The sequence below is a fragment of the Rutilus rutilus genome, assembly GCF_951802725.1.
Source record: "Rutilus rutilus genome assembly, chromosome: 16".
In the NCBI taxonomy this organism is placed as follows: domain Eukaryota; kingdom Metazoa; phylum Chordata; class Actinopteri; order Cypriniformes; family Leuciscidae; genus Rutilus; species Rutilus rutilus.
The window spans coordinates 15,926,862-15,954,430 of record NC_140224.1 but is presented as its reverse complement, the minus strand read 5'-3'; the positions used below and the strand labels follow the sequence as shown (position 1 = coordinate 15,954,430).

Sequence of the window (27,569 nt, the reverse complement as noted above, 5' to 3'; positions counted from 1 at the left end):
GTGTTTGTTATTAGTCTGCAGCCGAAACTTATTATTATTATAAATATGTTCTATAATTTATTTTTAATCTGTACAAACCGACTTTAATGTTTGTGTTGGCTGTTTCCACATATAAAGTTTTTATACAGTAAGACAGTTGTGATTGTGATCCTTTTTTTTATTCATCGTCACCAAATGGGTCAATTCAAAGCCTTTATAAAGTCCCTCTTCCTCTGGAAACTGTCTCCTAATGGCTGACACACACAACACATGCAGGTAAGGGTCTAAATACTAGCTTTGCTATTGCCTGATACATGTTGATAATAATCTGTACAGTATTGTGATCTGAGCATAGTGTTATACATATCGCCGGCTAACGTATAAAAGAACATCTATAAACTAACACTGTTCTCTCGCCCTGTTCTCCTCACACCACAACTCGCAGTTGTTCTGTCTATAATACTGGCCTGTCCTGCTCACTTGGCTTCATATCAGGTTCATAATTATATGATATCATTATATATATCAATTATATATATCATACGAGTAAACATTTAGGCTACAATTCCCCCAGCTTTCCGAGCTGTCATTGCGATCCATTGCTTTCCTATTGTTTACTTTGACCGCTCTCCCTCGTGTTACGTCACTTCCGGTTCGGCGGTTTTCAAATGCGGAAGTAAAATTTTATCACAAAAACGACTCCAGAAGCCTAAATAGGGTTTTATAAGTATATGTTTATATTTAAATCTAGTTCCTATGTTATTTTTCTATACATTGGCTTACTGGGTACTCTAACCTGCAAGATGCCCTTTAATGGCGTGCTCCATGCTCCATTCATTAGTGCCTTCGGTTTGATCTATCCTGGAAGAGATTTGCGGAAACACCAGACTACACATTAATCTACTAGAAATAATGATTTCAGAATAATGCAGAATAATTCAAATATAACATTGTATTTGTCAGGTAAAAATGTATCATGCCAATTACACAAGTAAATGATTAAAAGCCAATTCAGAAATAATAAATACATGACATCAATTACTCAAAGATGACTCTAAGAGTAAACAATGCATTCCTGACAGAGACACGCAGTGGTGTGTGAGTGTGTTCCAAGTGTAAGACTTGGGAAAACACTTGACACAGCACTGTGTGGGGGTTTTCCTAGTTACAGGTTCCCCAAGAATGTTCTGCCACTTACCCTTAAATACCCAGACCAGAAGAGTTGAGTTTAGAGTTGTTTTGGGTCTATTCATGTACCCCAGGGGGTAACACCTGGTTTCGGGGGAGAGGAGAGAATTATCAGATATCTTGAAGAGACACCACCCAAAGAGGAAAACAGAATTCTCCTAATTTTTCATTCTTTCTCATAATACCTATGAATGCAATGAAATTAAGACCATTTTACCAAACGCACTGAGACATTTAAAATGATACCAAACATGAAAAGGAAAAACAGTAGATTCACAAGATACAGCACATGTGATATAGACAATCTCAGTGAACTTTTAGTGACTTGAATCAGGGGGAAGGGAAGAGGAAGAGGAAGAGGGAGAGGGGGGTGCAGAGATAAGGACGGAGAAAAGTTTTAGATCTTCTGTCTAGGGTGCGTTTTATTGCTTTATTGTAGGGTGAGTTTTATCTCAGCTTTTGTCTTAGCAGGAAAATCAATTCTTACAGAGATTGTGAAGACACATCACAAAGCGCTCACCAAAACCATGCATTTTGTATTGACTTGTCTGAAGTTATCATTGTTGGTTAAATTAAGTCAGTGTGCCACCTACAGGCCTTTTAGGTGAAGTGTAGGTTGGTAAAGAACACGCCGATGACGATGACCTGATAGTCGAAACGGTGCAATAAATACCTTTATGGACCAGTCTTATCAGTGTGCGGCCATTACGTTGTTTTTTTGCTTTAGTTTGTCTCCTTTGTCCTGCACGTGAGCCCTGTTTGTGTGTGTGTGTATGTATGTATATGTATGGCTGCACAATATATAGAAAAATTATCGTTATCGCAATAATAGTATATGCGATATCCGTATTGCAGAGAGGTGTGATAAATTGCATTTATTTTATATGCCAAGCATTTGTGTCATGCATGCATAGGTTGTTTATTTATATATAATTCGACCAATCAAATGGGGCCTTACTATCTTTATACCCACCTCCCCAGTAGGTGCTATTATGCTATTGGCTAGATCGGGCGCAAAGGGGAACCTAGTGGCTCAGAGCAGAGAGTGGAAAATAAAAACTAATGGCGGGAGACAAGCAAGGAAAATTACAACCGTGAAGAACCTGTGCCTAAAAAGAACTGTACGTCTGAAATATGGCAATATTCTGGCTTCAGTAGAGAAGACGTGTCAAATGCAGGTACTGTGTAAGGGGCCGTTCACTTATCGCGTCTAAATACGCATGGAAAGCGCGGCCGCACCGCTATGTCCTTCTTTCCACAAGCGCTTGCGTCTGTCGTTGCTATGCAATAGGGGTGTAACGATTCGTTTTAACAACGATTCGATTCGTATCGCGATTCGTGGTTGTCGATACGATTCAAGGACGATATTGGTTCATTTAGAACGATACGATCCGATACGATTCAGTGACTTAAAATCGATTCAGTGACTTTTTAGCCAAAAATTCTTGAAAGAGAATCAGGTATCAATTAATTATGCGCGTACAATTAAAGAGTGCACCCTACGAGCACAATATAACGATGACAGGACATGAGATTTCGTTTTTCTGAGGTGAGAGACTTTATTTCGTTACAAGTTATGAAAATAATGATAGAATAATGACTCGGACATATAGCCTGACAACATCATCAGACCGCAGATACTGAATCTGGACAACACGTTTTTTCTAATTTAAAACGTAACGACGTTGCATGCTTGTTAGGGATGGGGCCGATCCGATCCAGTATCGGTATCGGACCCGATACCAGCGTAATTCACGTATCGGATTTTCCCGATCCAATCTGCTGAGATATCCGATATCCATGAGTCATGTCTGCGCTCGCTTTAACGTCTGCTCTGCTGAAATGACTCCAAAGTCCAAAAGTGATTCCCGCCGGTGAGTCTGCTAGCTGGCTGCAAACTGTGGAATGGATTTCCTGAACGGAGGCGCGGCTCAATGAGATACAGAGTTATGAGACACGCCCCCGCTCAGGAAATCCATTCCACGGTTTGCGGCTAGCCAACAACGTCCGCTGTGTGGAAATACTTCACACTGGAAACACTGCAGAGCAAGACAGCAAAATGCAATGTTTGCAAAGCTGTAATTCAGAGCCCTTTAAAGCTCCCTCGCGTCGTACAACACAACGAACGCAATCAAACATTTAAAAAAGCACCACGTTACTGTGCGTTTACACCAAACGCGAATAGCGCGTCAAATTCGCGTCTACCGCGTCTATTTGGACGCTTGAATATTTTGAATCCATTCGCGCGACCAGAGAAAAACTGACGTGCGTAAAAACCAAAAGTTTGAAGCGAAATCGACGCGCGTCTGAGGCGAAATCCGCTTGTCTGTTTGCAAGATGGCTGATTTTGATCGAGCATTCATCGAGAGAGTTACTGCATCGGAGCGAGGATCACCCTTCAGATAGTGTGTGTGTAAGATGTTTACACTTGCACTTTTCTTATATTTCAAGACGCAAGTAGGCCTATTTGGCATTTTGGGAATGTAATAAATATTGACATGACAATCAATTTGAAACCCTTACAGTTGCATATTTGTTTTCAGAATGGGATTTTTCCTGTTAACAGGATTTCCTGTTTTTCGGACTTCCTTTTCTGACCTTATACTTACCTCAAGTTGCCTTTTGGGGCATACATACGTACATAACATATCATTCATACTTGCCTGTTGAGAGAAGTTTATTTCAGCATCATATAAAATAAACAATAATGATAATAATATTAAATCAAACACAGCTCTGGTATCGGAATAGTATCGGTATCGGCTGATATCCAAATTCAGGTATCGGGATCAGATCGGAAGTGAAAAAATGTGGATCGGTGCATCCCTAATGCTTGTAGTTTATTTTGTGCTTTATATAGGCTAGTGAAACGATATAAGCCTGCAGCGCGCGCCGCCGCATTTGCGCGTGCAATTGAAGAGTGCGCTCTACTGCAGTATAGCCCCTGAGAGGACAGGAAAGTCAGTTTTTCCGAGGTGAGAGACTTTAAGTTTGCGCTGCTTGTTGTCTACGCGCTGCTGCTGGCGCGTCACGCATGGCGATCACGTCAAAGATAGGCAGACTGAATCGAGTAACGGTTAACGCATTTATCATTAAAAGTGCTAAGAAAAAACATCCTTATAAAGTCTGACGTGCTTAAATCCAATGAGTTATTTCATAGTATCGATACAATCGATTCATTACCTTTTAAAACGATGTTAGATTGATATATGTCTAGATCGATATAACTTGCCGAGCACAGATCGATGTAGTTGGATCATTAAGAATATAAATCGATACATCGATGTAGTTGATGAATCGTTACACCCCTACTATGCAACCATGACCTGCGTGAGCTTATGGAATTCTGAAAAGTTGAGATGTTCTCATCTCGTCGCGGCATAGGCGGGCCTGGAAAAATTTGCTTTCATTTTGAGCGCATTTGCCGCTCGCCTGCACTTGAAATAACGAATTTGCACGGGCAAAAAACGCGATATGTGAACATAAGTGACGGTGTCTCTAAGTCGTGCTGAAAAATTTTGGCCACGTTGAGAGGAAACTAATCTCCACAGTCATCTGGAACGCAACCTCAGGGAGCTATTGAAGACTTCAAAAAGTGTAAGCCCAAATCTACCAAAACTGCTAACGAAATGCCAAGTAACAATAACAGAGACTCACAGACAACCATTAATCAAAGTGTAGCATGTGTAACGTTAACTCCTTATAAAAAAAAACTGAGAGATTCTTCTGAAGATCAGTAGAATATCTATTAGCCTTCCTGTTTATTTTAGTATGATCATTACATCTATAAATGATTAAAAAAAAACTTAATAAAAATAGCATTGCTCTGGGGAAATGTTATATCGCAAGAAATATCGTTATCACAATACTCAACAATATCGCATATTTTCCCAGTATCGTGCAGCCCTAAAAAAAAAAAAAAATATATATATGTGTGTGTGTGTGTATGTATATATATATATATGTATATATATATATATATATATATATGTATATGTATGTGTGTGTATATATGTATGTGTGTATATGTATGTATATATGTGTGTATATATATATATATATATATATATATATATATATATATGATTCTTTTGACAGTAAATGAGAAAGTATTTTAGCCGAATTGTTTGCCTTTTCTGTAACAAATAATATAAAAGCAATACTTTACTTTTTCGCGTACCATTTATGAACGAATCATCTGGAAGATTCATTTGTGTTTGGTTCGCTATCAAATCCTATATATTCCCCCCTTCGTTCAGCGATGTGTTGAGATGAAGACATCGGCGAACACTGGAAAAACACAGCCAGAAGAAGCATACACATACACAGCAAACAACAAGACAACACTAGTGGTCGACCGATATGTCGCCACGGCCGATATATCGGCCGATATTTGGCACTTTTAAAATATCGGCATTGGCCGATAAGTTTTTCTGATTGGCCGATGTGTTGGAAGCGGTACTTTTATTTTGACGGCGCTCCGGACTTATTTTGACGGGCGGCGCTGAGAACACCAGCGCCTGAGAAGAGAACGGCAGTGCCTGATCACACAGCGCTCACTCACATTCTCCGTCTTCATTAGTTTACGATCTCTGTCAGTCATATCTAATACTTTGTTAGACAGAACTGGTAAACAAAGAAAGTAAATGGTATGCGAAAAAGTAACGTTTTTAAATGAACTTTTTTGCTTTTATATTATTTGTTACAGAAAAGGCAAACAATTGGGCTAAAATACTTTTTCATTTGCTGTCAACATTCAGCAAATGCGCATCTACATCATTTAAACAAATCTCTGAATATCTAATAAACATTTAATTTCACAAACCTTGCAGATTTAATGGAATCCAGCTGTGATATCTTGTGAAGTGTGCATTTGTAGCCTGCATAAATGTGTTACGCGAAGTGAGTGAATGCAAACAGAAGATCAGCTTCACAGGAGACGCGATCAAAAAACTTGAAATCCTTCATTTTAAAATATGCTGTGCTATATCCAGTTGCCCACTGTGTCATATTCGTATCGTTTTCACTGTGTGCTGTATGTAATATTAGCGTTACCTTGTCTTTATTTGAAAAAATTTGATTACCAGTGCGCACAATATTACCAGATGAGTGTAATGTTACAGTGTTTACTTCCTTTTTATTCACATATTCATATATTTTTAAACAATTACTTTATTTGTGAAAAATACTGTAATAGGATTGCAGATTCAAGAAGTTGCCATCTAAAGTATAAGCATGTTTATTTTAAAGATTTGTTTTCTAATTTACTTAAAATTTATAAAATATTGATTAAAAATATCGGCTTTATATCGGCCATCCTGCTCTCTAAGATATCGGCAACGGCCATCAAAAAACCAATATCGGTCGACCACTAGACAACACCTCCATGACTGCCCACTGTACTGGTGCAGGAAATTAGATTATTAGTAACAGTTTGTTCATTTTCATATACTTTATCACAATGAATGTAGTTTAGTTCAATCTTGGGATTGTTATTCTAATTCGTTTCGTTGTTGATTACTCACATTAAATGCTTTTGAATGTGTCGGTTTATGGCATCTGGATGTCCAGTTAGGTTTCCAGTTGTTTCCGTCTTTTGGGTTTCTTGAGAAACGTGGCTGGTCCCATGACTTTTCCCAGTGGTTGGTGTGGTAGCTGTCGTCGGCATGGGAGTCATGTTCTCTGTGCTCTTTACAAAGGACTGTGGTATTGTCATGCCACTGGGTGTCTTACAGTGCAAGTCTTGTGTCTGGGTTTGAAACTGTGGATGTTTTCAAACCTTTCCTTGGCCATCTTTTGTTTGATGTAGGCCTAGACGTTTGTCAGGTCACGTTGCTATTGGATTTTCATTGTGCTAGGGCAGGTCATGACACCAAGATGATGTTGAAAGCGGTTGTAGTAGGCTTGGGGAGTCTGACTTTATGTGAAAAGGCTGGCGGTCCAGGAAGCTTCATACCTCTGGACTGGATGTGGATCTGAGGAGGTATAACTTGTCTTCGTCAGTCACATGAGGTCTCACTTTCTTGGTGGAAGTCGATATCTCGGAGGTAGGCCTGGATGTTTTGGTCTTCAGTGGGGTTTGGGTTGAACTGGGTGATGTTCTTAGCCAGCTTGTTGAGATTTTTAAGGATCATCCTATGTGCAGCTTTGGAGTCTGCTTGGATGAGCTCTCTTCTTTTGTTGGCAGGGAACAATTCTGTGGTGAAGGCTGGTGACGTTTTGGGTTGTGGCCATTCACTTCTTCCATTGTATGGCAGTTCTTTGGATGGGGGACATGCTGTTCTGCTCAGCAGTGGTGATGCTGAGGGAGGTCCCTCCCTTCTTGGCTCTGATTTCTGTTTGAGAACATGCTTGAGGTCATCTCTGACAGCGTAGAGCTCGTCGTTGGCGTTGTCTCACTGTCGGGTCAGATGGTCCATTTCAGCACTGTACCTTTCCAGGTGGTCTTCCAGAGCATTTTTTTTTTTTGCCTTTTAATGTCAGTTTTGGCTTTCTCTAGTAAATGTTCAGCAGACTGGAGTTTGTTTACCAGGTGCTTCTGGACAGTCTTTGATTCTTGTTTGTCACATTCAGTGACTGCAAGGGCTTCTTGGAGCTTGTCAACTTCGTCGGGCACTTTGAGTTTGTCTTGAGCTTTCACTTTGAGCTGGTCTGTGCAGCATTAGTTATGCATCAGCTCTCTCAGGAACTCAGTGGTCTGACGCTTGAAGTCGTCCTGGACTTTCACTTCCTGCTTGTCTATGCAGCTTTGGGCATGTCAGCTCCTGCTGAAGGTGGGTGATGTGCTTGTCGCTTAGTTTTAGCTGGGCTGTGAAGGCATTGCTTAGGGAACTGGTGACCTTGGCTAGTTCCACGTGATTGTGGTTCTGGCTTGAATCATGTGTCAGGAATCTTCTCAGAATAATGATTATTATTAAAAATAACAAGAGTTCAGTTGTCTTTGTAGTGAGGCAGTCTGTAATGCCTCTGAGGCAGGCGTCCACATCTTCCCTTTGGGCAGTGGAGTTTGTCGTCTGCGGCATGTTGGCACGCAGGGGAGAAGAGACTGACACAGATATGTGTGGGGTGTAAGCCTATATGTGGTGGAACCGCCAAGTGTCGTTTCAGTGATTGTACACCAATAGTGAAGTGTGGTGACGCGTAGCCACGTGGTGTGACTGTACAGAAAAAACGACAACGTTTTATCTGTACAGAGGTGAAGGGAAGGAGGCCTTCAAAGGGGAGAGCCTAGTTGACACTTCAGGACTGTGTTGTCGTCGTGTCCAGGCGCAGGTCTGGATCCGACGGACTGCTGTAAACCTCGGGATAAACAGAGAGACTAATATTAGCGTAGACGCCATCCTTCTTATGATGTAACAAGTACATCAGGATTTATGGGAAATGTTCCCAGTTCCGGCTGACCTAAACTATGCAGCCTAACATTGAATTATAGAAGTCTATAATGGGTTATGTGTATATTAGGCCAAAGATATGTGTTTTTAGTCTAGATTTGAATTGACAGAGTGTGTCTGCTTCCCAGACAATGTTAGGAAGACTGTTCCAAAGTTTTTTTCTAAAGGATCTACCGCCAGCAGTCGATTTTGATATTCTAGGTTTTATCAACTGGCCGGAATTTTGAGATTGCAGTAGACATGAAGGACTATAATGCATTAAGAGCTCGCTCAAGTACTGGGGAGCTAAACCATTTGGTTCTTTGTAAGTAATCAGCAATATTTAAAAATGTATACAATGTTTAATAGGTAGCCAATGCAGTGTTGACAGAACCGGGCTAATATGGTCATACTTCCTGGTTCTGGTAAGAACTCGAGCTGCTGCTTTTTGAACCAGCTGTAGTTTGTTTATTAAGCATGCAGGGCAACCACCCATAATAGCATTTACAATAATCTAGCCTTGATGTCATGAACGCATGAACTAATTGTTCTGCATTTGTCAATGAGAGCATATGGCGTAATTTAGATATATTTTTGAGATGGAAAAATGTGGTTTTACAGATACTAGACACGTGACTTTCAAATGAAAGATTGGTATCAAAGAGCACACCCAGGTTCCTAACTGACGACGAAGACTTGACACACTAGCCATCAAGTGTTAGACAGTATTCTGGAAATACTGGAAAATCAGGAAAATGGTATTTTGGATAAATATCAGTCTGGTTTCAGATCACAGCACAGTACAGAGTCTGCACTGCTTAAAGTACTAAATTACTTATTTCTGATTGTCGACTCTGGTAAATGTGCTGTTTTAATTCTGCTGGATCTTCTGCTGGATTATTCGACACTCTCGATCATGGCATCCTTTTAAATCGTTTACAGCAAATTGGTATCCAAGGTTGTGTTTTGAATTGGTTTGCTTCATATTTAAAGGATCGAACCTTCTCAGTAGAGAAGGGCAATTACTTATCACCTCGTGCACCAGTTTTATATGGGGTTCCGCAGGGCTCGATCTTGGGTCCTGTTTTATTTTCCTTATACATGCTCCCGTTGTATACTATTTTTAGCAAGTATAATGTATCATACCACTGCTATGCAGATGATACTCAGTGTTATGTTCCTTTACATCCAAAGGATGATTCTAGTCTGCAGTGTTTATTTGATTGTTTGAGAGACGTTAAACAGTGGATGTCTGCCAACTTCCTTCAGTTAAATGATTCCAAGACGGAAGTCTTAATTTTTGGTTCATCTACGTTCACAGAGATTGTTGCCAGTAAATTGGGCCTTTTATCTGGCAATTGCCATACACATGTTCGAAATCTGGGTGTTACTTTTGACTCTGCTCTGACTTTTGACAAACAGATCAGTGGTGTGGTCAGAAGTTGCTTTTATCAGTTAAAGAATATTGCGAAAATTAAGGCATTTTTGTCACCCAGAGACATGGAGTCTGTGATGCATGCTTTTTTCATCAAGATTAGACTACTGTAATGTACTATACTTGGGTGTCTCACAGTCCCTACTGTCACGTCTTCAACTAGTCCAAAATGCTGCTGCTAGATTGTTGACAGGAACAAGGAAAGGAGAACATATTTCGCCAGTATTGTTCTATCTCCATTGGCTTCCAGTTAAACATCGTATTGAGTTCAAAACACTGTTGTTTGTTTATAAGGGATTGCATGGACTGGCTCCTCCATACATCTCTGATCTCCTTTCATCCCACCATAATGTTTTTAGAAATCTTAGGTCAACCAGTAGTCTACAGCTGACTGTTCCAAGGACACGTTTAAAATTAAAAGGAGATCGTGCCTTTTCAGTGGCCGCTCCACAGCTTTGGAACAATCTGCCATCTTACATAAAGACTGCACCAACATAAATTGATTTTAAATCTTCGCTTAAAACCCACTTATTTACTGCTGCTTATGGTCATGAGTGGGCGTAGTGGTTGTGCATTGTTTTGTGCATTGTTTATCTGTGGTTTTAAGTTTATTCATTAGGATACTTATGCGTGGAGGCGTGAATGATCATGAATAATGCTCTGATTCACACCTGAGAAAACAATGACCCGCATAACCGGGCTAATATGGTCATACTTCCTGGTTCTGGTAAGAACTCTAGCTGCTGCATTTTGGACCAGCTGTAGTTTATTTATTAAGCGTGCGGAGCAACCACCCATAATAGCATTACAATAATCTAGCCTTGATGTCATGAACACATGAACTAATTGTTCCTCATTTGTCATTAAGAGCATATGACATAATTTATATATATTTTTAAGATGGAAAAATGCGTTTTTTACAGATACTAGACACGTGACTTTCAAATGAAAGATTGGTATCAAAGAAAACACCCAGGTTCCTAACCAACGACGAAGACTTGACAGAGCAGCCATCAAGTGTTAGACAGTATGCTAGGTTAGTACGTGAGGACGTTTTTTGTCTTTTTTGGAAGTTTTTTTTTTTTTTTTTGTAATGTCTGATGAAGTTATCATCGTTGGTTAAAGGGATACTCCACTTTAAAATGAAAATTGTCATCATATACTCACCCTCATGTTGTTTCAAACCTGTATGAATTTCTTTCTACTGCTGAACAGAAAGGAAGATATTTAGAAGAATGTCAGTAACCAGACAGTTTCTGGTCTCATTGACTTCCATAGTAGGAAAAAATATATATACTATGGAAGTCAATGAGACCAGAAACTGTCTGGTTACTGACATTCTTCTAAATATCTTCCTTTCTGTTCAGCAGAAGAGAGAAATTCATAAAGGACTGAAACAACATGAGGGTGAGTATATGATGACAGAATTTTCATTTTAAAGTGGAGTATCCCTTTAAATTAAGTCAGTGTGCCACCTACAGGCCTTTTAGGTGAAGTGTAGGTTGGTAAAGAACACGCCGATGACGATGACCTGATAGTCGAAACGGTGCAATAAATACCTTTATGGACCAGTCTTATCAGTGTGCGGCCATTACGTTGTTTTTTTGCTTTAGTTTGTCTCCTTTGTCCTGCACGTGAGCCCTGTTTGTGTGTGTGTGTGTGTGTGTGTGTGTGTGTGTATGTATGTATATATATATATATATATGTATATATATATGTATATGTATATATATATATATATATATATATATATATATATATATGTATATGTGTGTGTGTATGTATGTGTGTATATATATTTGTGTATATGTGTGTATATATATGTAGGTATGTATGTGATAACGTACATAAAATTTCCCATTCACCTTTTAATGAGATCAGCTGCTGTGTCCTCTTTCTAATTGAATGCAAGTATTATTTCTACAAACTCTCGTATGTTACTCTCGTATGGTGTTTTTTAAAATGTATTTGCATTTGTTATAATTTATTTCTAATATAATTTCTTAATTTCACTCATGGAGATAGTGCGGACAATGTGCCATGTTTTAGTGGAAGATTGCTGCCATCTACTGGAAAGCAAACACATTTAAAATTAAAATAACATGACATTTCAAGGACAGCCACTAGATGGCTGCAGAGCATCACTCACTTGCTCGTTTGCCATTTCCACATATTGTAGGTATTCATCTTTTCACAAGTTTTCATTTAGATTTGTGTTTAGACATTATAAAATCATTATAACAATAAAAATGATCCTTGGTCAAAGTATCTGAAGTATCATTGTTTTTTACAATGCAGTCAAACCTGAACATGGTGTTATATGTGTGTAGGCCTATATGTGTGTTTTTGTATTCGTTCTGCATTGTGGATGTTTTATGGTGTCACCCCTTCATTTCTGTGTCTGCTCCGCATTGAGCTGTTTTTTTTCTTTTTTGACAAAAAATGTAACTGAGAGCAATCCTATGGATGACTTTTGGGGGTGGGGTTGTTTGTGTTTTGGGTCAGCATTCCCCAATGTGGATCTGTTAACGTGTTGTTGCTCTCAAATCATGTTCAGTTTTGGTTGCATGCACTGTTGTGAAGAGAAAATAACATTTTGCACATTACATTTTCCATTGTATTGACTGACTCACACATCTGCCTGCAGACACCCAGCTGTGCAGATTCATTTATAGATTTAACAACATTTAACCCAAGCCAGTGGTGACCAATCCAGCTTCTGGAGGGCCAATGTCCTGCAGTTTAGCTCCAGCCTATTCCAACACAATTCATCAGGTACAAAAGCTGTAACTGGGGTGGTAGCCTTTAGGGCTGAACGATACATCGAATTTTCATCGTCATCGCGATATTAACTCACACGATGAACACATCGCAACAGACAGCCTGACACGATGAATAATGTCTGGTTCAGATTACAAGATTTTTGTGTCTGTTAAGATAGTCACGGTGTCAGATTACACGATTTTGACTCCTAAAATCTTGTTGTGTCATGGACAAGAAACGTGTCAGACTACACGTTACTTTCCGACCAGTCATCGCGTGCCGTCACACGCACACATTCACTCTCACTCGCACGCGCGCGCACACACACACACGTCCCTCGCTCACTCACTCACTTGCACTCACTCACTCACTCGCGCACACACACACACACACACACACACTCGCTCACTGGCGCACACACACACTCGCTCACTGGCACACACACTCACTGTTGCTCGCGCTCTCACTCACTCACGCACACTCACTCTCGCTCACATACTCAACCCGTGGAGGACCGTTAAAAAATTAAACATGCTAGTCTTTCGCAGACGCGCCGTAGGTTGTCGCCCAGACACACTATACGAGATGAAACGATCAAATCTTGCGTCCCGACGCCCGTTGTCGTTTACGAACCCCCACGACACCCATAGGTCAAACGGATCGTGCCAAAATCGCGCTAAAATCGTGTAATCTGAACCAAGCAGGTAATAAACGTTTGACCTATCACGCAAAGAACCTATTAAAGCACTAAGACATGGGAACAGTATAGCTAACATTCACATTTGAATATTTATCGCAAGTCATATCGTCATTGCAATATTAAACAATGTTATCGCACATCGCAGCTTTTCCTCATATCGTGCAGCCCTAGTAGCCTTTCAAGTCAAGTCAAGTCATTTTCATTTATATAGCGCTTTTAACAATGTAGGTTGTTCCAAAGCAGCTTTACAGTGATAATAGGAAATTAAAGTAAACAAGGTAAACCTAGAGTGCATATTAGGGGCGTAACGATTCGTTTTAACAACGATTCGATTCATTTACGATATTGGTTCATTTAGAACGATACAATCCGAAACGATTCAGTGACTTGAAATCGATTCAGTGACTTTTTAGCCAAAAATTCTTGTAAGGGAATCAGGTATTAATTAATTATGGATATAAACAAACAAGTAAACAACAATTAATGTCAAATGCATTCACATTTTATTTGAATAAAGTAGGACTGAACGATTATGACAAAAATGATAATTGTCGATTATTCCCTTGAAATTGTAATTGCGATTTTATTAATTACGATTATCACAACATTGAATGATGTTTTGAATAGTTTGGCTGTGGGACCCACATTTCCCCATGGTCATCAAGCCCACCTTTTTAGGAATTATATAGGCCTATTATAATACATTTGTTTATACAAAAATTGTTGACACAAGTTCTGTCCCCCTTTACTTACAGTGAGGAAAATAAGTATTTGAACACCCTGCTATTTTGCAAGTTCTCCCACTTAGAAATCATGGAGGGGTCTGAAATTGTCATCGTAGGTGCATGTCCACTGTGAGAGACATAATCTAAAAAAAAAAGCCAGAAATCACAATGTATGATTTTTTAAAACTATTTATTTGTATGATACAGCTGCAAATAAGTATTTGAACACCTGAGAAAATCAATGTTAATATTTGGTACAGTAGCCTTTGTTTGCAATTACAGAGGTCAAACGTTTCCTGTAGTTTTTCACCAGGTTTGCACACACTGCAGGAGGGATTTTGGCCCACTCCTCCACACAGATCTTCTCTAGATCAGTCAGGTTTCTGGGCTGTCGCTGAGAAACACGGAGTTTGAGCTCCCTCCAAAGATTCTCTATTGGGTTTAGGTCTGGAGACTGGCTAGGCCACGCCAGAACCTTGATATGCTTCTTACAGAGCCACTCCTTGGTTATCCTGGCTGTGTGCTTTGGGTCATTGTCATGTTGGAAGACCCAGCCTCGACCCATCTTCAATGCTCTAACTGAGGGAAGGAGGTTGTTCCCCAAAATCTCGCAATACATGGCCCCGGTCATCCTGTCCTTAATACAGTGCAGTCGCCCTGTCCCATGTGCAGAAAAACACCCCCAAAGCATGATGCTACCACCCCCATGCTTCACAGTAGGGATGGTGTTCTTGGGATGGTACTCATCATTCTTCTTCCTCCAAACACGTTTAGTGGAATTATGACCAAAAAGTTCTATTTTGGTCTCATCTGACCACATGACTTTCTCCCATGACTCTCTCCCATGACTCCTCTGGATCATCCAAATGGTCATTGGCAAACTTATGACGGGCCTTGACATGTGCTGGTTTAAGCAGGGGAACCTTCCGTGCCATGCATGATTTCAAACCATGACGTCTTAGTGTATTACCAACAGTAACCTTGGAAACGGTGGTCCCAGCTCTTTTCAGGTCATTGACCAGCTCCTCCCGTGTAGTTCTGGGCTGATTTCTCACCTTTCTTAGGATCATTGAGACCCCACGAGGTGAGATCTTGCATGGAGCCCCAGTCCGAGGGAGATTGACAGTCATGTTTAGCTTCTTCCATTTTCTAATGATTGCTCCAACAGTGGACCTTTTTTCACCAAGCTGCTTGGCAATTTCCCCGTAGCCCTTTCCAGCCTTGTGGAGGTGTACAATTTTGTCTTTAGTGTCTTTGGACAGCTCTTTGGTCTTGGCCATGTTAGTAGTTGGATTCTTACTGATTGTATGGGGTGGACAGGTGTCTTTATGCAGCTGACGACCTCAAACAGGTGCATCTAATTTAGGATAATAAATGGAGTGGAGGTGGACATTTTAAAGGCAGACTGACAGGTCTTTGAGGGTCAGAATTCTAGCTGATAGACAGGTGTTCAAATACTTATTTGCAGCTGTATCATACAAATAAATAGTTAAAAAATCATATATTGTGATTTCTGGATTTTTTTTTTTTTAGATTGTCTCTCACAGTGGACATGCACCTACGATGACAATTTCAGACCCCTCCATGATTTCCAAGTGGGAGAACTTGCAAAATAGCAGGGTGTTCAAATACTTATTTTCCTCTCTGTAACATACAATTTTTTTTTTTAAGAATATGACAAATACTGATAAACAGTAGTCACTGCGAGGTTAAGCTATTAAATAGTAGTCCCAAACTAGCTTTTGTTAATACAATCTTGGTATGAGCCACCACAGTCATATAAAAATATACAAAATAACCAGTAAGTGGCATTTTGTTATGGAAACAAACAACAATTAGGCTACCATGGTGATACACAATACTTAGAAGAACTGGTAAAGAAACATGGAAACTGCTCCTGATAAATAGCAACACACATGATGTACCAATAACGTAATTTATTGGTATTTTACTTTTATTTCTTAACTTACTAATTTAGAATAGAATAGAATAGAATAGAATAGAATAGAATCGGGCATTTATCGGCGCTTTCATATGTACTACTGTACACCCAAAGCGCTTTACAATCATGTCAGGGGATCTCTCCTCAACGGGGATCTCTCCTCAACCACTACCAGGTAATTTACGACGTTGCATTCTCGTATGTCTTTTGCACTTTAGTGAAGTGATACAGCGCGCTTCGCCGCATTTGCGCGTGCAATTGAAGAGTGCGCGCTACTGCAGTATAGCGGCTGAGAGGACAGGAAAGTTCGTTTTTCTGAGGTGAGAGACTTTGCGCTGCTTGTTGTCTTTGCGCTGCTGCTGGCGCGTCACGCATGGCGACGACGTCACAGATAGGCAGACTGAATCGAGTAACGTTTAACGCCTTTATCATTAAAAGTGCTAAGAAAAAACATCCATATAAAGTCTGACGTTCTTAAATCCAATGCGTTATTTCCTAGTATCGATACAATTGATTCATTACCTTTTAAAAAGATGTTAGATCGATATATGTCGTCCGGAAGACCAACTTGCCGAGCACAGATCGATGTAGTTGGATCGTAGGAATATAAATCGATACATCGATGTAGTTGATGAATCGTTACACCCCTAGTGCATATTATACCTTAAAGGCTACTAATAATAAAAAAGCTTTTAAATGGGTAACATCCCAGTGATGGCTTTTGTACCATTTTTTTTCTGAGAGTGTAGCCTGGATATTTCTAGTAATCCTGAAGACCTTGCTTAGCTAGTTCAGGTGTGTTTGAGTTGAAGCTAAACTTTGCACATTAATCTCATTAATTGAATATGATTTATCAACACCTAGTACATCTTAAAATATAGAGCTCATGACAAATGAAAACAACATAAAATAAAGTATTTTAGTTGTTAGAGAATACTACCAGAGCTTTGCTGGACAAACATTATATGCATAAAGCAGTGGGAATAAATAATACCTTGAAAGAAATGAGCAAATCTCAGAGAAACATCAACCAATTAAGCATGTAACAATAATAACTTAAAAAGTGCTGTCTTATAATTTACAATGTTAAGAGGCTTGGTTTTAAATTGTATCCCACATATGATACAATCTGTTAAATGTAATTTGTAGATTAATATATTTGGTTAATTACTTAAAGCAGCATGATCTAATTAATTTTGAATGATTTGTTTAACACTGATTTTAATTTGAACCACTGCAGAAACTCTCCTCAGATCACAATTCATTAATTGCTATTTGTATTGGATTGCATTTCTAATCCAAAGTAAACTATTAATACCAGCGATTTACAGTGTATTCTAGCCTATAACTTTAACAGTACAGTTCCTATTCATATTTCAATTTAAGGCCTATAATACTGTTACTCTCCAACCCTGATAATTTTGTCAGGTAGCCTATTCAGTATCCTACAAGTTCAACTGATTCAATTATCTTTTTTCTCATTCTATTTGTGTGAACTGAGTACTCAACGCTTACAGTCATACTGTTACATTTCTATCTATTTTCACAATTATTTATTCAGGTGTCTCCTCTGTCTCTCTCACACACACACACACACACACACACACACACACACACACACACACACACACACACACACACACACACACACAAAGGTTAGACATTTTATCATGGTCATGTGTAATGTTATTTTTGATCCTTGTTGCTCATACATTAATTATAGCCTAGAGTAAAAGTTTTTTTAGCCTACATTAAGTTTAGAGATGCTGAACTATTTAAATTTATTGACATATAGGACCCCACCTACTAAAAAATAAATAAAATAAATCATACGTTGCTCTTGAGTCTATAGAAGTAATATATAAAACAGACTGATTTAGATTTTGTTTTATTTAGATTCACCTTGTAAATATATATTTTTTGCTATTTTATTAAAAAGGTTACAATTACAACAATTACAATTTTAACAATATGTCAAGTGTCTTTCTTTGTAAAAAGTATACATTTTATCATACGCATTTCAAAGTTAAGGATTCATTAGTTTGAATATTGGAACAAACACTATAATAACATCTTAGTTGATAATTCAATATACCTGCTTTATTTTTGACAAAACATCCAATACTATAAATTTAACATATGAGCGGAAATTGGTGAACAAAAGCTTATTTGATGGGGCAGTAGTCTTTTTTTACAGTAAAAACTTTATAATCTATCCAAAACTAATCAACAAAATCTTGTCTAAACATTCATATTTCATCTGTAACAAATCGTTTTTGATATATTAGCATATAAATGTTAATTTGCAGTTTAATATGTTGCTTATACAAAGACATTTTATTTCAACATATTTCAGTTGATTTATACTCCTCTCAGTAGCAATATAGTTTGGTAAAAGCTAAACTATGGAAGTAAAATAATGGCAAATGTTTTTGAAACAAAAAATCCTGTTGAATTGCACTACTTGAAAAAGAGGCATTGCATTAACCATGCTTGCATTTTAATGCATTGTATTTTTAGGGCTTGCATTTTTATGGGCTGAAATTCAACATGGGTCAATATTTAAGCTGTGAATATTTCAATTAAAAAACATTTCAAACACATTTTCATTATTAAAAATTCAATAATCCATATTCACCTTTCATATTTCAGTTCCAAAATATTCAAACTGTTTAAAAATACAACCTATAATATTCAACAGGCATTTTTCGGTCCATTTTATTTCGCTTTGCAAATTCGCTTCCACAAATTCAGTGGTTCAAATTTGACAGTAAATTCAACATTGACATCCAGGAACTGCAGGAAAAGCAGTAGATTGCCGAGCATCTGCTGTTAGTCAACCTCACCAGCAGGTGGTGCAAAAGCGCGTGTTGTTGACGAAGACCAGCAACAGTTAGAACAAGTCATTCATTCATAAAACTAATTTACAGCAATGCAAGTGTATTTGTGATTATTATGACGGCGGTTTTATGTTAAATTCAGTGTCTTCGCGGTTACTTTTCCTGTGTATGCCTACATGCATCTTTCTCTACCGTGAACGAGATTATAATGTTATTCCCCGATGCGGATATACAGATCCGATGTTACACTTAAATGTAAGATCAAAATCAACAGATTATTTTGAGTCTCTTTTGCACTGCAAAGAAAAAAAAGTGAGCTGGTGTCGCCGGCGCAACCACCGACCCCAGGGGGTTAAAAGAATGTTGTGGTCGACAGTATCAAATGCAGCACTAAGATCGAGTAACACTAATAGAGAGATACAACCACGATCAGATAACGAGCAAATCATTTGTGACTCTGAGAGCTGTCTCAGTACTATGGTACAGTCTAAATCCTGACTGAAAATCCTCGCAGATATAATTTCTTTCTAAAAAAAGAACATAGTTGTGAGGATACTGCCTTTTCTAGTATCTTTGGCAGAAAAGGTTGATTCGAGATCGGCCTGTAATTGACTGATTCTGCAGGATCAAGTTACAGTTTTTTTAACAAGCGGTTTAATCATAGCCAGCTTAAAAGTTTTTGGTTCATATCCTAATGTCAATAGCTATGTCAATATCCTATCTCTTTCAATAGCTTAGTCGGTTAGGGTCTAATATACATTTTATCGATTTAGATGATTTAACGAGTTTAGTCAATTCTTCCTCTCCTATAGCAATGAATGAATAATTTGTTACACAGAACTTTATTATATTAAATATTAATCAAAAATGATTCACACCATCACAAAATCCAAACATTCAGTAAGAGTAAAAAAAATGACATAACATTATTTATAGTAAGTTTATTTGATTCACAGCTTATTTAGAGTTTTGACCTCGACAACCCAACTGCATTTACGCAAACAGTCTAAACTAAAAGATTGTTTTGCTAATTGTTCTACACATTGTCATATACAGTAGATAACCTGAAAATACAGTAAAGGTTAAATCTTGCTAAACACTCTTACTAAAAAATGGGGTAAGCACTCTTACATTCTCATTTTAAGAGGTGTTAAATGTGGTTTGATTTGTTTACATTAGTTAATGTATTAGGCTAACTAATGAACCACGAGCAATACATTTGTTACTGTATTTATTAATCTTTGTTAGTCTTAGTTGAACAAACAGTGAACAGCTGTATTTTTATTGTTACTTCACACAGTGCATTAGGCTAACTAACATTAATAAATACAACTTTTAATTGATTAATGTTGTAGATGTGCAGTTTATTAATATTTAATGTTAACTAATGTAGTTAACTAGAGTTTAATAAATGGAACCTTATTGTAAAGTGTTACCGATTTGTTATACACTGATTCAGAGTTCATCAGTAGTTGATCAGTTGTTTTAACCATTCATTAAATGGAATCGGTTCAAAGGAGTCATTAGTTTGCGAATCAGACGTGTCATTAGTGGACTTGTACGCGTTGTGTGATTATCCCAGCCAGCAGTTAGGACATCACACAAGATTTGTCAACACAGAAAACATTTCATCATTGGATAGGTTTTGTTTTGTTTATTGAAAGTGTTTTTTATGTCAGCTGAATCTTTTCAGAGAAGATAAGGCAATGTATTATTTTTTTATTTTTTTAGCACAATTCACACCCAGCGGTAATTCAGGGAAAAAATATCCGAATGCTCCACGTGAAACTACGGTCTTCCGATCTTTTACCATCGTGATTTTGATTAATATGCGCGAGGGAGCGAGAGATAAAGGCAGTTTGCGCGCGCACGCGACCGGGCCTCTCTCTCTGCTCGTTCTTTCAGCAATACGCCCTATCGCAAGCGCAGCAGTTATCATCACTCACCGATCAAATAAGACTTTGGCGAGACAAAAATTCGCTTGTGAGAGAGACGCGTGAGTGACAGAGAGACGGAGAGCAGGGAAAGGAAATTCAGCTGAATGAATACGCTGCGTGTTTTAAATAGCGTAACATTTTTTTTTATAACGAAACGCAATATGTGGCGGCCGGTGTTGATTCTGTGGCGCACCGCCACGAATTAGTCTATGTGTGGGAAACACTATTTTTCTGGCTGCTCTCTTAAGGACCTGAGTGTGCTTGTTGTTCCAGGGCATTGGACTATTTCCTTCCTATTTCCTAAAGAAGACTATTAATCTTCTTTAAGCGCAAAGGAGCAACTGTGCTGGAAAAGAGAAAGAAAAAAGTTTCTGTCACAATATCGAGTTCTTCTAAGGTATCTGGGATGCTGAGATGATGAAACTGATCAGGAAGATTATTAATAAAGCAATCTTTAGTGGCAGAAGTGATAGGTCTAACATATTTGTAGCACGGAGTCGGCTTTGCAGCCTTGGCTAAATAAAGTATACACGAGACTAGATAATGATCTGAGATGTCATTGCTCTGCTGCAGAATTTCAACGGCATCAACATTGATTTCATGTGATAATATTAGATCTAGAGTATGATTACGAGAATGAGTAGGTCCTGGCAAGTGTTGTCTAACTCCAATAGAGTTCAGAATGTCTTTAAATGCCAATCCCAATGCATCGTTTTTGTTATCTACATGTATATTAAAATCACCAACAATTAGGACTTTATCTGCAGCCAGTACTAACTCAGATAGAAAGTCAGCAAATTCTTTAATAAAATCTGCATGGTGCCCTGGTGGCCCGTATACAGTAGCCAGCACAAAACTCAAACGTGATTTATAATTTACACGAGATAGTGTTACATTTAAGCACCAACACTTCAAAAGAATTATGTTTGAAACTAGACTTCTTTGTAATTCTGAAGAAATTACTATAAATTACAGCAACACCTCTCCCTTTGCCTTTCAGACGAGGTTCATGTTTATAACAGTAATCTTGGGGGGTGGACTCATTTAAAGTAATGTAATCGTTTGGTTTTAGCCAGGTTTGTCAAACACAGCACATCTAGGTTACAATCTGTAATCATATCATTAACAATAAGTGCTTTTGAAGTAAGGGATCGAATATTCAGCAACCCGAGCTTTATCATTTGTTCATCTGCTTTATATCTGTTTTTTTTTACCCTTAAATGGGTTTGGGAGTTTTTTGTATTTCCTAATTCGGGGAACAGACACAGTTTCTAAATGATGATGATATCTAGGTGAAAGAGTCTCTATGTGATTGGATTTATCTGACCTCAATGACGTGAGACAGCTAGCAGACGGTCGGTTTAGCCAGTCTGTCTGCTTCCTGACCTGAGCCCCAATTCATGTTTGAGCTCTAAGACTATGTGCTATATTACTAGAGAGAAGAGCAGCAGTTGCATCCAAAGCAGTATGTAAAGCCCTTGCACTCTTACTATCCTCAATTAAAGTTTGGATGCATCTCTAGTTCTGAAATCTTCTCTGTCAGCCTGACTATCTCCCTGCATTTATCACATGTAAATCCTTTAGTGCTGACAGAGAAGGCTATGTTATACATGTGACACGAAATGCAAGTGACAATAAGAGGAGGAGATGACATGACTCACCATGTTTGTTGACTGATCCTACTCACCACAGTTGTTTGATGCACTTATAAAAGGCGCAAGAGAAAAAATAAATAACAGGCTAGCGAATTACTAGCGTGTTGTGCTAGCGATAATGATTTAGATTGAAGCTAGCGATGTCAGGTTAATGTGTGGTGATGAGTAAGTTATATTTAGCAATATAAACAACAAGGAATGATAGTAAATAAAGATTCAAAACAGAAAGCTATACGGAGCATACAGACACAAACCACTCAGCAGCAAGGCAGACAGGAGCAATCGAGAAAAAATAAAAATAATAAAAATAATCCTCAGTTACAGGGCTTCTTATGAAATCACAATGCTTTCTAGATACATGTTTTGGAGCCTTGGTGTCATGCGTAACATTACTAGCATGTTCTGATTTATTTCTACTTGATTTTACTTGACCTAACTTCACAACTTTGCTAAAAGGTATGTTTGGTCTTTCTTTTGTTCTCGTGCTGTGCCTGCAGGTTGGGATCTCACCTGAGCCCCTCACGTACTGAGTGCTATATCACCTCAGATATGTTTTACGTTGAGGTGCATTTGGATAAAGCAGGAAAGCTTGTGGATGTCAAAGTGGCCCACCATGGTGAAAACCCTGTGGTGAGAAGAAGACTTGTGGTTATTGTGAATAGAATAATAAAGCAGTTTGTCTATGCCCTGTGGTCTTACTTTGTGATTTTTCTCTCATTGTTATGTAGAGTTGTCCTGAGCTGATACAGCATTTACGGTAAGCAAACTATATAAGTGAAATTAAATTTTTCAGCAATGTGGAATATGTATTTATGCTCAAGTAGTTTGTTTACTTGCTGCTAAGTGACTCAATCTCTTTAGTAAATGATTGTACCCAGTCAAACACACTGCACAACAAATCGTATATGCTTAGACACAAACACACGGTTCGTACGGGTGCTTGAAATCCTTGAAAATGCTTGAATTTTGATGTTGTGTTTTCAAGGTTTGAAAAGTGCTTAAATTTAGGATAAAATGCTTAAATGCTTGAAATTGTAACTGTATTTCTTTCACAACAAATACCTATCTGACTGAATAGTTAGTTTATTAAATAGAGAAATAAAATGTAGCTCTTCAGATACAGAGCGATTTGCGCTACGCTGGTCTGAACAAAAGTAGGCGCCACGAAGGCGGAGTTTTCATTTTGATTTCTGCGCTTTTTTGGATGCCCCGTTTTTATTGGCCGCGCGGGTAATCGTCACAGAGCGCAGTGGCAAAAGTTGAACTATTTTTAACTTTGACCGCGGCGTGCACGCAAGCTCGCCAATGCTGCGCTCCGCTGTGGTCGACGCAGCAACAAACGTCTGCAAGCCATTGAAATAAATGGGTGTCTTAGCACAGCGGTGATAATGTAATGTTAGTATTGCATGTCCGTCATGGCACGTTCATTTGTGGAATATGTGAACATAGCCAGAGTTACAGCACAGTAACTGTAACGTTAACTACCCGCAAATTAAAACCTGCAAACGTTAGCCCAGTGCATAACACCAATCGTTGATTGCTGAACAGAAATCGTGTCAGATGGAGTGTCATGCAAGTTGTAAGGTCAGTGTTTCCCACAGATTAGAAAGCAATTTGTGGTGGTGGCGGGGCGGTTCCTTCGTTAATAATTCGTTACACAGAACTTTATTATATTACATATTAATCAAAAATGATTATTATTGTAAAGTGTTACTGATTTGTTATACACCGATTCAGTGTTGGACAGATCAATTTTAACCATTCATTAAATGGAATCCGTTCAAAGGAGTCATTAGTTCGCGATTCGGACGGGTCATTAGCGGACTTGTACGCGTTGTGTAATTTATCCCGGCAGTTTAGGACATCGCACAAGATTTGTCAACACAGAAAACATTTCATCATTGGAAAAGTTTTTTTTTTTTTTTTTTATGTCAGCTGAATGGGCGGAACGCCCCCTTTTTTTTTAGCACAATTCACACCCAGCTGTAATTCAGGGGAAAAAATATCCGAATGCTCCACGTGAAATTTCGGTCTTCCGATCTTTTACCATCGTGTCAATTCTCAATTGATTTTGATCAATATGCACGAGAGAAAGAGAGCAAGACAGTTTGAAGACGCGTGCGCGCGCGACCGGGCCTTTCTCTCTCGTTCTTTCCGTAATATGCGCCTATCGCAAGCGCAGCAGTCATATACATCATTCACCGATCAAATAAGGCTTTGGCGAGACAAACAATCGCTTGTGAGAGAGACACGTGAGTGACAGAGACACTGTTTTTTTTTTTTGCTTTTTTTTATTTATTACGAAACGCAATATGTGGCGGCCGGTGTTGATTCTGTGGCGCACCGCCACAAATTAGTCTGGGAATATGTGTGGGAAACACTGAAGGTTGCCTTATGCAATATTTAAACTGCTCTATTCCAGTATATAAATGTATATGTCTTGGCAATGAAATAAAAATTTTTATTTAAATTAATATAGGCTTTTTTATCAGGCAGGTGCCTGTGCACTGTCAAGCTGGGTTAAAATGGAATTACAGGTTGTTGTTGCACTGTCTCAGATTTTGTTCAAACCTTGTCTATTTATAGCATTATCTCTTTTAATGTGATAAAAACACGAAATAATAATTTTGACTATGTATTGGTATGTAATTTACGGTGGTGTAAGGTGCTGGAAAAGCTTTAAAATGGACCTTGAAAGTGCTTGAAAAGTGCTTGAATTTGACCTTGGAAAAGGTGTACGAACCCTGCAAACAGACCAGCCTAACAAAGAGGTTTTGATATCATAGCTATTTATTGTAATTTACTGATGATGGATACTGTAGAATGCTTTGTCATTTGACAGCTAAAATGTTATCTGCTCTATTGCATTTCCTTATTTTACTAATGTCCCCAAAGTAAAGGATGCTAATTGAGATTCAGATCTTGTGGTGCATGTTAAGTTATGTTTTCTTTTACTGCGCATGTGCGAAGAGCACCCTTTATGGGTTAGCGCGTTATTTTTTTTGTGAGTTCAGTCTGCCGTCCTATGAGAGGAAGAGCGGCTATGTTGAACGTGATGGAACAATAAAGAGTTTATTGTCAGTTAACAGTTGTAGTTAGAGTCAACATTGGTAGCAGAGGATGGCTGCTGCTGGGAATTACAAAAATCCCCCACCGTTTGACGAGAAGATGGCTTACGAAAGTTGGAAAAATGAGATTGAAATCTGGAGACGGGTTACTGACCTGGACAAAATAAAACAAGCCTTGGCAGTTACTTTGTCACTAACGGGCCGAGCAAGGGACAGTGCCCTGGAAATTTCCGCTGAGGATTTGAATGATGACACTAGAATGCAAACACTCATAGCGAAATTGAACTCTGTTTTTAAAAGAAGAAAAAGATCGGCAGTACGAGGTGTACACGGAGTTTGACCGGATCACTAGAGAGAGCGGTGTTTCTATGGTGGAATACATCGTCGAGTTTTAGCGTCTATACAACAGGCTACGCAAGTTCAAAATGGAGCGTCCTGACGCCGTAGTACCTTTAAGCTACTCGATACTGCTGGACTTACTGTTAAAGATAAACAGTTAGCACTTACAGCTTCCTCTAGCGTTTCTTTTACTGATATGAAATCAGCCCTGAAAAGAATTTTTGGAGCTAACGTTACTTCACCACGAGAGGGTGGCAGTGCACTGTAAAACACAGATAGTGACAGTGCCTATTACATGAGATACTCAGGAAAATGGGGATACAAGTCAAACACTACACAACAACCCCAAACTATAGCTCAAGGTACAAACCCCCTTGATAAATATGGAAGAACGAAATGTGCAATTTGCCAAAGCACGTATCACTGGGCAAAGGACTGTCCAAATAAGAGAGGAACATGTAAGACTGACAAAATATGAAGGACTAAAAGATGACATTGAAGAATGTAACATCACTTTGTTTTCAAATGAATCTTTGTCTAACACAGACATTTTCATGGTGGAGGCTTTGGGATCAGCTGTGATTGACACAGCCTGTACAAGAACTGTGTGTGGAGAAAAATGGCTTGAAGATTATACAAGTGGGCTGCCACAGAGTGAGTTACTAAAAATAGATGACAAACAAAGTGCAAGACCTTTCAGATTTGGTGATGGCAAGGTTGTTTATTCCACAAGGAAAGTTACTATTCCAGCAAGGATCGGACATACCAGATGCAAAATAGAGACAGAAGTTGTTCCTGCAGAAATACCAATGCTTTTAAGCAAGACTTCATTGAAAAGAGCGAGTGCAGTTCTGGACATTGCACATGACAAAGCAACGATGTTTAAACAACCTGTTAAACTTGAATTAACATCTTCAGGACATTACTGTGTGAATTTGAGAGAAGACTGTCATCCAGATGAAAAGGAGACAAGTGAGAACAAGACACAAAATGAAAATGAAATTCTTGCTGACAAAAAATGCTTGCTGACAAAGAAATTCTTGCTGACAAAAAATGACAACAAAAGAAAAGGAGACAGTCCTATTGAAACTACAGACAATTTGGACATGCTTTAGCTGATAGACTGAAAAAATAACTGGCCTGCTCAGGTAATCACGATGAAGAAAGCAACACAATTCTCAAGAACATTGTCAAAAACTGTGATACATGTAGCATATACAGCAAGCCAAAACATAAGCCGATAGTGGGTTTGCCTATGGCATCAGCCTATAATGAGACTGTGGCTGTGGACTTACATGAGCTTGAGCATGGAGTATGGTATTTGCATGCTATTGATCACTTCACACGCTTCAGTGCAGGGAGTATTGTCACCACAAAGAACCCAAAAGAGATAGTGAAGCACTTTATTCACTGCTGGATAAGTGTTCATGGTCCCCCATGCAGACTGTTTAGTGATAATAGAGGTGAATTTAATAATGACGAAATGAAGGACATGGTTGAAAGGTTTAACATTGAAATTAAAACAATGGCAGCGTACAGTCCATGGAGCAATGACCTTTTTGAAAGGCACAATCTGACTCTAACTGAAATTTTGCTGAAACTGAAGAGGGATAACAACTGTGACTGGA

At 38.6% G+C, this 27,569-nt stretch overlaps 1 protein-coding gene across 1 annotated transcript in view; it reads left to right on the top strand.

Moving 5' to 3' along the window:
• med1 (mediator complex subunit 1) overlaps positions 1-27,569 on the top strand; it is a 245,170-nt gene that overhangs the window by 114,306 nt on the left and 103,295 nt on the right. The window contains exons 6-7 of the mRNA XM_084434276.1: positions 23,032-23,164; positions 23,263-23,291. Of these exons, the coding sequence (XP_084290402.1) occupies positions 23,032-23,164; positions 23,263-23,291 (162 nt within the window). The remainder of the gene's footprint in view (positions 1-23,031; positions 23,165-23,262; positions 23,292-27,569) is intronic.